Source organism: Melozone crissalis, unplaced genomic scaffold (genome assembly GCF_028551555.1).
Source record: "Melozone crissalis strain CALT ecotype California unplaced genomic scaffold, PUWL_Pcris_2 ptg000034l_1, whole genome shotgun sequence".
Taxonomy (NCBI): Eukaryota; Metazoa; Chordata; class Aves; order Passeriformes; family Passerellidae; genus Melozone; species Melozone crissalis.
This window is the reverse complement of record NW_026535812.1, coordinates 19,418,194-19,430,355: the sequence shown is the minus strand read 5'-3', so window position 1 is coordinate 19,430,355 and position 12,162 is coordinate 19,418,194. Positions and strand designations below refer to the sequence as shown.

Below are 12,162 nucleotides of genomic sequence, written 5' to 3'. Positions count from 1 at the left end.
CCAATTGCCATTGCTGAGCCAAGGGACCCCAAAGGCAAGAGAACCAAGGTTACTGAGCTACAGCTGACAGATCCAGTTTCCAGTCTGGGTGGTTGAGTTACAAAGGAAATGTTAAATCAACCTAAAGCCACAAAATGGAGCCATTACCCAAGAGTCCATCACATTTCTGTGCTCCAAAATTTAAAAAGTAAGCAAACATTCCTGCAGCACACTCTAAGCCCTCTAACTTGCCTGGTAGCTCTTTCTTCCCACAGCTTTACATGAAACCAGACTCACCAATTGTGTGAGACTGAACAAAGACTCAACTGGCTCCCCTCAACATAACACCATGATAAAGTCTTTACACATCATGCAGAGAAGAACTGAAGAATTATGAACCCCTTTTAGCAGCATAATTCTGTAGTAAAGCTTCAATTGGAACAAAAATAAATAGTATTTTAAGCTAAAAAATTCCTTGTTTCCTCTACAGAGCAGGTGGAAGGGGCACAGTGGCACAGCACTGCCTGATCCCCACCTTGTCTTTCCAGAGGATGTGAAGTGAGAGCAGGACACAGAGGCATCCCTGGATGGCTCTGAATGAGCAGCAGCTGCCCCAGCACAGCCCTGACACACCAAGTGTGCTCAGCACGAGGCTGACACCCCCAGCAGCCTCACACCTCGCAGGAGACACCACACAGCAACTGCTGCCAGCACTAAAAAAAGTGCCATGCTAAAAAAAGCCTCTGTGCATGCAACACATTCTGAGAAATCTGTACTCTTTATTCTTTAAGCCATTCCCATATAAATCAGATTTATGAATGCTTCGTGCTTTGAAAATTTTGATGAAAAATAAACAGACTTTGAAGATCTTTATTATACTTCCCTGAAAACTGCATCACTGACATATAAATGCACGTTGCAGAAGATTCCTGGAAAACTAACTTTGGGCATGACAGCTCATCCTTGGTTTATCTTCACTGAGTAAATACAACAAAAAAATAGCCTGTATGGAGGCATCAGCATTTAATAAAAATAAACTCTACAGGAAGCCAAGAAACAGTGCTTGTAGAAATGACATCCATTCTGGAAGGCTCTCTCACACTCCTGCTTTAACATCAGGTGCCACCTTTAGCCCAGGACCAAGCTCTTCTAACACCCTTAAGCCAAACTTGTCAGGCCTAGGTTCTAGGAGTTTGCTGCTCCCTTCTGTTTCTAAAAACCCAGAACATAGAACTTGCAGAAACACATACACCCCCCAGCACCAAAACTCAGCAAACCTCAACAGAAAATAAAGCATTTTCTTCAAGAAATAGTACAAATTTACTTCATTACACCAATGGCTTTTCTGATTTTTACTCAAATATTCTGAAAATATTTTAAGCTCTGCACGAGTTAAACTGGAACAACTGCTAGATCTTTACAGTTTGTTCCCAAAAGGGAGGAGATCTTTACAGTCTGTTCCCATGAAGGAGGAGTTTTAGCATGGAAAAGAAGCAGTTGACAATTCTTACTCTGATTTGGTTTCGCAGCTGCTCTGCCTCCTGCCGTAACTGCTCCAGCTCACTCATCTTCAGCCTCTATTTCTCACACTCCACTCGTGAAGAAAACCTGCCAAGAGGAGGGAAAGAGATACTGAAAGTTATTTTTTTCCTCTTTAGAAAACATAACAAAAAAAACTACGAATCTGTGTATATATTTATTTTTATTCTACTTTTAGAAAGGCTTCCAAACAGACATTCCCTTTAGTACACCGTGTTAATGAATTTGGCAAGACCTAAGTGATTTCAATTCCTGAATTACCACGAGAAGCAGAATTAAGTGAAGTCTATTTTAAATACAAAAGCAACTGTCAACAGAACCACCCACTGTACTTTACAAACCTGTTTTGTAGCAGCTCCCTGCTCCCCCGCCCGGAGATCTCTGTCAGGCTGTGCCCCAGGATGGCAACACAGAGCAGAGGCTGCAGCTGCCCCCAGGGTTTGCCCTGGGCTCAGCAGGGCTGTGGTACAGGCACCTGGCACAGGACATCCAGGGCAGACTTGGTTTTATTAAACATGAAATTTCTGAATCCTAGACTACAGCTGAAATAACAGATTATCTCCACTTTTTTCTCTCTTTTTTTTTTTTTTTGGGCAAAACACAATGATCTTTAAATTTCAAAAGCACCCACAGAGTGAGAAGGGATAGCAAAAACCAAATCCTCCCTAAAAGCATCCTTGTGCTGATACAGCCCTCTGCTCCCTAAAGCAGTTGTCATCTGAATGAGGACTCCAAGCCAATTTAATAAAAATATCAATTAACAGTAAGACCACATGCAGGCACACATTCAGATTATTTTTTTTCAAATCAGATTTTTGCATTTGATTTTTTCAGTGTTGAACAAAGCTTCCTCAGATCAATTTTCAGGTTTTTTATCCCCAGCACAGCAGTGCAGTCAAACACCACTAGAGACCTCTTAAGTCTATTCACACACATGGAGACTTCAAAATCCTTGCAGTGAAAGCAACATCAAGTAAATTGCTCACAGACAAGCCAGGCACTTATTTGTAATTTTTTCATGACAGAAAATGCACACCAGAAAGGTGACAATAGTGGTCCCATGACATTATATAAAAAGCCAAAACACTTCTAGCTTGTAGGGGAAGACAGACAAGTCAGACTACTGCTCACAAAATGAAAATTGAGGAAGGAAGGAAAAGAAGCAGGAAGAAGAACCTATTCAAAACGTTAGTCTATGTTTCCTATTTAGTACACTGAAAAATGGCCAAAAACCAGAGAAAAAAGGTCACAGTGTGTCTGGTAAGTTGTAGACCTCTGGGGAAACCCCTTTATTTGATCTGGCTATTCGTTCTCTGCAGTTCAGTAGTGATGTGCTCTGAAAGACTGACTCTGGAAAGGTTTTTTCCATCTATAAAACACCACACAGATTTAAAAGAGTGAGAAGTCTTGGTTCAATGCAATTTGTAATAAAAAAGTCATCCTTGAACTAAGAGTTTATACAAGTGTTTGAGAGCTACAAAGTTTATTGCTTCTCAAGAAGAAAAGTATCTTCGCTAATTATCCATCTACTTCCTTTCAATCTCTGCTTGCCACAGGTCTCACTCCAAGTCCATTTCAGAACCAGCTCACAAACACACATTGGCTTGGATCATCTCCATCATGCCCAGCAGTGACAGGGATGGTGACTCAGCTCTAACCAGTATTTCCAGCTACATGTAAGCAAACTGTGAGGTTCACACATTCCCCTTCCCTAAACCTGTGCTCTGTTCAACTACCAAGATGTTGTAATTCATATGGGAATTCTCCAGGAGACTTCTCCATTTCCTACTGTGCTCCTTTTTCAGCAGCCCAGACTATTTAACACTGCTGAATGCACAGCAGGCATAACACACAAGCCATCAACACTGGTGTCCAATTTTAAAGATTAAGCATTAAAACCATGACTTTAGCACACACATTAATCACAAACCTTTATAGGCTATCAGTTTAATTACAACCTTAATGCCTTTAATGGGGATACCTCTATGAAACATAGCCCCACTTTCAGTTATGACAGCGCCAAATTAACCTTTTCAGTATGATTCTCCCTTTTTATTCCAGAACCTACTGAAAGGTAACACAGACAAAACAATGGTCTCAAAGGTCTAAAGCCAGCCAGCCATGCTGCCTGCCAATGCTTAGCAGTCTTATGTGCTATTTTTAACAGGAGATGAAGATTCCTAGCAGGGAAGTTGATGCATCTCCAATTTTCTGAGAAGGGAAGTCAGCTTCTGCCCTGTGCTGTGCCACACACTTCAGTGCTCTGCAGTCACTTCAAATTCTCACAGAGAATCACTGATCAGAAAGAAAGTGACATTATTCACAGCTGGAAGCACGCATGGCCAGTCACAAGCACCCAAAGTTAGGGTATTTTTCCATTCATAGGTAAAGCTGTGAGCAAATCTGAGAATGGGCTGTAGCACTGCACTGATATTCAAAGACAATTCTGCACATGAAGTTAATGGTAATTAATGTCACTCCTATCAGCACTGTTCACCACTAATGCCATTTCTGCACCAAGCTGCACCAGCAGCTGCACAGCTGGTAAACTTCACAACTTTAAATTGTGTCACACTTCTCCAAGTTCCTACATGGACAAACTCCAGAAGCCTCCTCACTCACCCACATGTCTTCAGTTAAAAAATAATTCTGAAGTGAATAAAAGGAAAATGATCCTTCATATTTTTGAAAGCAACTTTTAGCAGTGGCAGAGCCCTAGCAGCACCAGCACGTGCTAAACCTGCAAAGCCTTAAGCACCACTGCTCAGCAGAAATGTGTCAGTGGTTCAAGGTCAACCCCAGTGAGCAGAGAGCTGCCTTCAAACCAGCACACACTTCCACTAAATCCAGGCTCACTCTAGAACTGGCTCACTGTAGCTTTGAGCAATAAAGTTCCTTTCCAGCACACAGCATTTGAACAACTGAGATATTAAGCTATGTATAAACACCAAGATACCACAGTAAACAAACTAAGTGCAGTTCAACTATTAAATTGAAGTGTATCCAACACTGCTGCGCTGCCTGGCAGCAGCTCCCAATGCAAAGGCCTGTGTGCTCAGATCATCCCCACCATTAAATATTTAGCAGAACTGAGAGAAAGATGCTTCCACTTGGGATTTTTTTTTTTTCAAGCACTATTTTCATGTGCCCACAGGAAGCTCCAGAAACTGAGTGGGCAGGGAGGAAGCTCTCACAATGCATTTCCAGATTCACACCAACTCTGCAGGCAGCATCTCTGAACTCCTGTCACACTCCTGTGGGAACATCTTACTGATGTCACCAGACTCACAGCTCCAACACAGGAAGATCAGTACATGCTTGGAAGCTTGGAACTCATGGATGCATCTGTGTCTGTTTCAATACTTCTGATGCTCCAGTATGGTTAAGGAGAGGTAGTTATGTGCAAAGACCATTACCCAGACTAGATTCACTTGCTGTAATACTGTTTCTAAGCCTACCAGTGAGGTGAGCAGTGAAGCACAGAAGAACACACAATGAGATGCTTGGCAGCAAAGCAGAGGCTGCATCCTACAAACCAGTCCTCACTGCAGAGAAGCCAAACACCACCACAACCTTAAAGTGTGCTACCAGGCATCAGGTAAACACCTTGGGTTTTATCAGATTCAATGCTGGGACTGCTTTGGCAGGGTTTACAAGGATTGCCAAGAACAGAGGTGATGGCTGTGTTGCAGACTTTTCCTCACACAAATTACTGACAACCTCCGTGGATTCCTCACCAACCCATACTGGGTTAACAAAGCACACAGTGCCTCTTCACTCTCCCCTCCAAGATCAAAATACCACAGCCTGGAGGGGCAGCAGATACAAATTTCCCCAGGAGGCCAACTGTACTATGCCTGGTCATATACACAGTAGAACCATCAGCTCTTGTATGGGCAGAAAGAGTGAGTGAGGATTCCTCCTGCCACCTCAGGAGACCGGGGGTAATGGGATGTCTACTTCCCTGACTTATTCACAGTTTTAATAAATGTTGAATCAAAGAAAAAATATTCTGAGGTTGCCCAGATGCAGAATACTCATTGTATCTGCTTTTCAGCACTCAGAGGCAGCACCTCTGATGAAAGAGGTCAGAGGCATCTCTTCAAGTACATGTGCATGATGAACTATGAACAGTTCCACCTGCTGAGGCCTTGAGGCAACAGGACAGGGGAGAACCTTTTAGCACCTCTGGTAGCCCAGGGTGCCACTGCAGGACACCCAAAGCAGCAGGGGCTGGAGCCAAGGACACGAGGTGCCTCCACCAGAAGCAGCAGCTCAGGGAGCTCGGGGTACCAGGGAGGCACAACCCTGCCCTCAGCCATTTCCAGGCTGAGCTGCACTCAGTGCAATTTCTCCTCAGACTTGTACAAATGAATTTACTGATACCAAAATAAAGTGCCTCCCAAGGCAATGTATTAACTAAGTCAGATTGCACAGTCTATCTAGTGCCAGGAAAGCCACTGCCAGGCTTGAGCTCTCCACAGATAAATGACTCCTTACACTACTCCTGATTCAGTGGCAGCATCATTTGCTAAGAGTTTAATTCTTCATTATACAGGCAGGCAGTGACAAATTACCCCAGGGTCTTGTCTCCAAAGTACTCTCTTTGCAACCTGTGGACTCAAAACCTTGTGGCTGGAAAAACACAATTTTCTCTGCAAGAGTTACTAGAGAAGTGTAAATATGCCCCTCCCCACAACAAAGGTTTGCTATTTCCGTGCCAAATATATAGATTAAAGGGGCTGCAAAAAGAACGGTCTGTTTGACTGGATTGTTAAGAGCTATCAGACAGTTATTTCAGTAAGAATTTAATTTTCTATCAAAAAATCAGTCCTTTAGAACTGAAACAAGTGCTTACCTACATGTATCAACCTCAGGTTTTCAACTCCTATGCAGCAAGATCTCAAAGATCTCACTCAGTAATACCAATGATCTCAAAGTGATCAACAGACAGGAGGAGAAAGGAGGCTCTACATGGCTTTCATGTGATCACACAGGTGGCTGAACATAAGGAATGCTAACTACAGCACTCTACTAAATATAGGAGAAAGACACCAAGAAACACTCCAGCTCTCTCAAGGGAGACACAGTGCTAACTCAGACACTCAGGCTGTGGACAGTGGGTTCTGGCTCTGGAGCTGAGCCCTGCCAGCACACACAGAACAACACTTTACATACTCAGGATGTGCCAGAGAAGATTTTGATTAAACACTGCTTCATTTAGTGACACTAAACAAGACTTTGGCAGCTTTGCCCAGTCATTTATGTCTCCCCAAAGCCATGAATAAGAGAAGAACAAAAAGAGGTTCTATCTCTCACAGCCTGAAGAGAATGGATTTGACATATTCAAAATCTACAAACTTGGACACAGTGGACAAAGCCTTACATCAGAGTGAAATCTCTGCATGCACAACAGTAATGTAAAGTAAATGCATTAATTTATGAAATTAATATAAAATTTAATTAAATAATAAACATATGAAAATATGTAACCGCTGTGCTGCAGTTACATACTTTCATATATAGCAACTATTTCAGGTGGAATTTTACATAAAGTATTTTTTATGGTAGAGCTGTTTGAGAATCACACATACACTCAGCTCTACACTGAGGAAAATGAAACATTTAATGGCTTTTTACTATACCTTGGGCCTATGCTGCCTCTCCTTTGTTTCTCAAAGACCTTTCCAGCTATCCATTCTCCCAAGCCTTCTTTGTTCTCAGTTGTAGCAGTACTGCATCAATAAACAAAGACAACAAAGCAAAGAGCTTTTATATTGGTCAACTAATACTTGAATCTCAGGAGAATAATGCTGGGATAAGTTGAAATAACAGTATATAAGGGCTATAATTGCCCCATTGTGTACCTTGGTCTTTATCTCTCCTCTCAAACCTCTTCAGGGCATCTCCCTCCTTTCTTTATCTGTAATGTATGTTTTGAGAAGTGCACTAACTGTAGAACATCTTACACACACCAGTCAAGTAAGAAAATTTACCTCAAAAAAAAAAAAAAAAGGTTGCAATTGAGAAAATAAGCCTGGAAATCCTAACTGAATCTTTTCCTTAAGATTTCTCTATATTCATTTAGTCAGAGGGAACGAACTGCTGCTCTGATTTCCGATCCCCAGGCAGATGCAGGGAGAGCTCTCCCTGCTCAGGGCTCTGGTCTCCCCAAGAAGAAAACAGGAAGCAGCCTGGGTGTGACCTCGCTCGCTGAGGTCAGTGCTATTGTTGCACTTCTGCACATTTTGGAAGTGTTTTAAAGTGATATGTCTCCATTATAGCTTTGGTACAAAAACAGGAAATAATCAACCAACGCCTCTCGAGAGGAAGGGTATGAGCAGAACTTCCTTAAACACCCATTCCTCTAAGAGAGACCATCCCCAATTCCAAGGGACCAATGGATGTGTGTGCTCAGAAACTGCATGGACAGCTGGGATGGGGATGCCACAACAGAGACTCCAGCAAAGTGGGATTCAAGTCTCCTCTTGGTGTGCTCACATGGCCTGAGCAGCCACACCAGGAACACAATCCCACCCACCAGCCGGGTGGCACCAGCACCTTCAGGGCAACAAATGCTGCTCCTTCCTCCCTCGTCCAAAACACCTCAGACCCACTCATCATAACGAGAAGAAATATGTGCCATTTTATACCCACGTACACTCTCAGCCAGGGATTCTAACAGGACTTTGAAATAAAGCCTGCCACATCAAGACACTTCTATACAGCACAAGAACTACTTGGAGTTATGAACAGAATTTACACCTCTGCATTTGCCTTCAGACTTGAGCACTGTGAACATCACCCTGGAGTTTTCCAGCCAGAGGGGAGCAGAGGCAGCAGCAGCAGCTCCAGCAGCTCCCGTGGTGCTGCTGCCTCTCAGAGCCATCGCTTGGCTCAGGGAGTGAACCCACACAGCCAGGCTGGAACTGGAGCATCCTCAACGTCCCCTTCCAACCCAAACCACTCTGTGGTTCCATGGGACCAGCCCCAGCACACCAGGGCACGGCCCATGCTGGTTTTGGTGGCTGGTTTGATGGTGGTTTCCATGGAGGACAAACAGACCAACAAACACTGACCTTGTTGACAGCAGTCAAAAAACAGACAAAGGAAATCAGTTCAGAAATTTAAGTGAAGTGATTCTTAAGTTTACTAATAAAAAAAAATTGCTGACTGAAGACTGTTACCCTTTATTTGGCTGAGAGCTCATGAGACTGGTTTCTTAAGCTCAGAGATATGAGAGTTTATTTCTAATACCCAGCTGAAGTCTAAGCCAAGTACATTCATAAAACACATACAGAAAGGCCTTACTCTTCTTAACCCACACATTCTAAATTCTAGAATAAAAGCCTCAAGAAATTCAGTGTTAAGCATAAGGCTGAGAAAAGCACAGGAAGGAAGGAATTTTTTTAGTCATGAATATTTCACAGTCCAACAGTGATTTTTCCAAAATTAACATTCTTGCATCTTATATTCATTATGTTCATTTCCAGGTCAAAATGTTTTGGTACATAAGCACAGATTTATTTTTATCACGCTCCCTGCAAACAGAACTGCATGTGAAATTCAAATGATCTTGTCTTTAGTGACTATAATAATCATTCCACAGTAAAAACCTGGTTCACTGACCTCAGGACACTCCATCACTGAACAAATTATTATTGTTTTTAATGAAGCAGAAAGATATAACCCTAAGTAAGAAAACAGAGATGGTTCCAGTCCAATTTATTCCTTGGGGACAGACAGGTGGATACACATATGGAGTGAGCTGAGGGCTTTTGTCTCTTCAAACACCCAGCCATACCCAGAAGCCATTTTAACATTTTAGTAGGAAAAATGTACTGCAGAGTGACAATTCAAAGTCATTCTGAAAGACCCTCATTTCCATTTAAATCCATCTCTAAGCAAGTTTGACTTTGGATTTTTTTAAGGGCTAATGCATTGGTATTTACTGAAGTGGCATCATGTAGGGCCATGCAGTGCTATGCATATCAAATCTGGTCTGGCACCTACAGGCACAAAAGATTACTGAAGCAGCCTCCTGTTATCTGAGAGGGAGCAGACTGCACAGCATGCATAAAAAGCACCAAGTGCACAGAAAATTTGAGGTTTAAAGTCAATGGAGAAGATACACATTAAGAGAAACTATAGTGTCTACAGGAAAAGTGCCTCCATTCATCTCAGATGACTGCTCACTTGCCTGCAATAATTTCTGGCTGACAGTTTTTGCAAGTGGAGCATTCTCACTCTCCTGAGGAGCGGAAAGCCCAGCAGTACCAGTTACACACACACACACTATACCCTTTCAGATGTACCATCAGCAGAAGCCATGCATTTGATGGATCCATGGTCCCAGCCCCTTCCCTCCTCCCCATCCAGCACTGCCTTGGTACCACAGGCACAGCGAGGCTTTATGTGCTGCTCATCCCACAGCTGAGCACAGCTTACAGCTGCACCCTTTCACTGCACAACGAGGCAACATAAACATCTCAGCTTTTTTAATACCAATTATCCAAAGGGCAGATAGAACTACTGCCCTCGGGTCTCATTTTAATTTTGCTTTCGGTTCACAATACATTTCTGGTCAATTACTTGTCATTTGAAGCCATGAAAATTAAGTTCTCTTCCAGGCTACATTCTAAAAAAATATTTTTTGAGATTCACATTTATATGATATATATATATATACTTCAAAAAAATCTACCAAAAACCTCACACTACAGAATGACCAGAAATCCAGTGCTAGGAATTAAAAACCCCACGTACTGTTTTGTCACCCTTTTACTGCAAATACAGGATTAAGAGCACATGGGCTGTGTAGCCACTTCTGGTACCACTTGTGATCAGACTGATATATCTAATCTACACTCCTTGGAATTGCTTTTGATGTTTCTCAAGCTGTAATGTCTCTTTTCAAACAGTCACTTACTAAAGAAGATACAACACCCAATACTGAAGAAGTTAGTTAAGGAAATCAGTAGCACTGTGTTCCTAATTATCTCCACATTTGCAGGTTCTCAAAACAAAGGCTGTCTTTGTAGAAGTAATTTTTAACTGGTCCAAAGTCAGAAATTACCTATCTGCCTGGAAAGAAAATGGCCCCAGATTACGTTTCCAACAGAAGAGGATAAAAGAGAAACAAACTGCTGCTGCAAAGAAGTACAATATTGACTGACATGTAGTAGTCTTCCACAAAGTGTAACTTTTTAATTTTTTATATGAAAACTTTTTTATGAACACATGATGCTTACTAGGTTATAAACAGCAGAATTCCCCTCTGGAGACAAAGCCTAAGGTTACAGAGAGGAATAATGAGTCAGACACCAGGAGAGAGCCCACGGCTCCACAACCTGCTTTGCTCAAGGGTCTTTCCAATCCACTGGAACTTCTGCTGCTGTAAAGGCTCCCTCCATGTCCATGTCTCAGTCCTGTCAGCCAGGTCAGCAGCTCAGCTAAATCCATCTGTTCCAGCCCTCAGCACAGAGCAGACACTGCTCCTGGGAGCCTTTTGGGTTTAATGTTTGAGACATGCATTCCCGCTGGAATTTTTCTCAACAATGGTGACTGATGGATTGGTGAAAGTGGCTGAAGATTCTTGAGCTCCTGCTCAGGAGCTCCACACCAAGCACAGAGATGCCTGACTCAAAGAAAAGGCAAACACAGGCCCAGCTCTGAAACTCTGCAGCAGTTCAGCTGTTTGCTGAGGCTGTTGGTCTTTCAGCTCATCCTGTCACAGTTATCAGAGCCCTACGATTCAGGGCCATGAGGTTTCTGTAGAGACTGAGAACAGAGAATTCCTCCTTGAGTTTCTGAAGCAGCACCACCAGGAAAAGTCAACTTTCTTCACTCCATCCCTTCCCAAAGTGCATGTTTGGCTTTTGATGCCCATCTATCTGCACTTGCAAAAGTGTCTGACAGATGTGCAGGAAAAAAAAAACATTAATCACTTCCTATCTTCGGCTACCTGACCTTCCAAATTAGCTGCTTTTTCCTAAAGTGTGGGCAACTGCAGTGAAGCACTCACACCATCAAATACTCATTTACAGGACATTTACTCTGGACTGTAATTTTATTTTTATTTTGCTGTATAAAAATAAGTAATCCAGCTCCCTCTTTTGGGATGCTTCCAAGACAAAAGAGGAGTTTCCCCTTTTCTGGTGCCTATGTTAGAAATTAAGGTTGTGTTTGTAGCACCAAAGCCACAGTTTTATTTCCAGGCCATCTCATTCTCCATACTTTCAATTAATTTTGTATTTAGACACCTTGCATTAAAACTACTTGAAAAAGCAATGAAGAAGTTTCTTGTCCAACAAGTGTCAGTGAGGCTGAAAACAGGCAATCAGTGTCCTATAAAAAGCTGTAACACCTCCCTGGGGACCTCTGCTCTTCTCCCTGAGATTGTCAGGAGCACCCAACCCCCCCGCTGTGCCCTTCCTACCACTCAATGGAGGGAAAATGGTACTAACATCATGATTAATTTCTTGAAATTCTAGGGCATCTGGACTTCATGCTGTCATGGAAACTTTGCTGTGCTGTTTGTTAACTCTGCTTTATCGTGCATCATGTTGAGATTACAACAAAACTTGATCTTCCCATCAGCACCATGCACAAGCAAAGGGAAGGGCTCCAGTCTGCCTCCTCAAC

At 42.6% G+C, this 12,162-nt stretch overlaps 1 protein-coding gene across 1 annotated transcript in view; it reads right to left on the bottom strand.

Moving 5' to 3' along the window:
• Window positions 1–12,162, bottom strand: part of GNB4 (G protein subunit beta 4) — a 29,320-nt gene that overhangs the window by 12,089 nt on the left and 5,069 nt on the right. Inside the window, exon 2 of the mRNA XM_054282537.1 lies at window positions 1,491–1,587. Coding sequence (XP_054138512.1) covers window positions 1,491–1,547 — 57 coding nt within the window. The 5' untranslated portion in view covers window positions 1,548–1,587. The remainder of the gene's footprint in view (window positions 1–1,490; window positions 1,588–12,162) is intronic.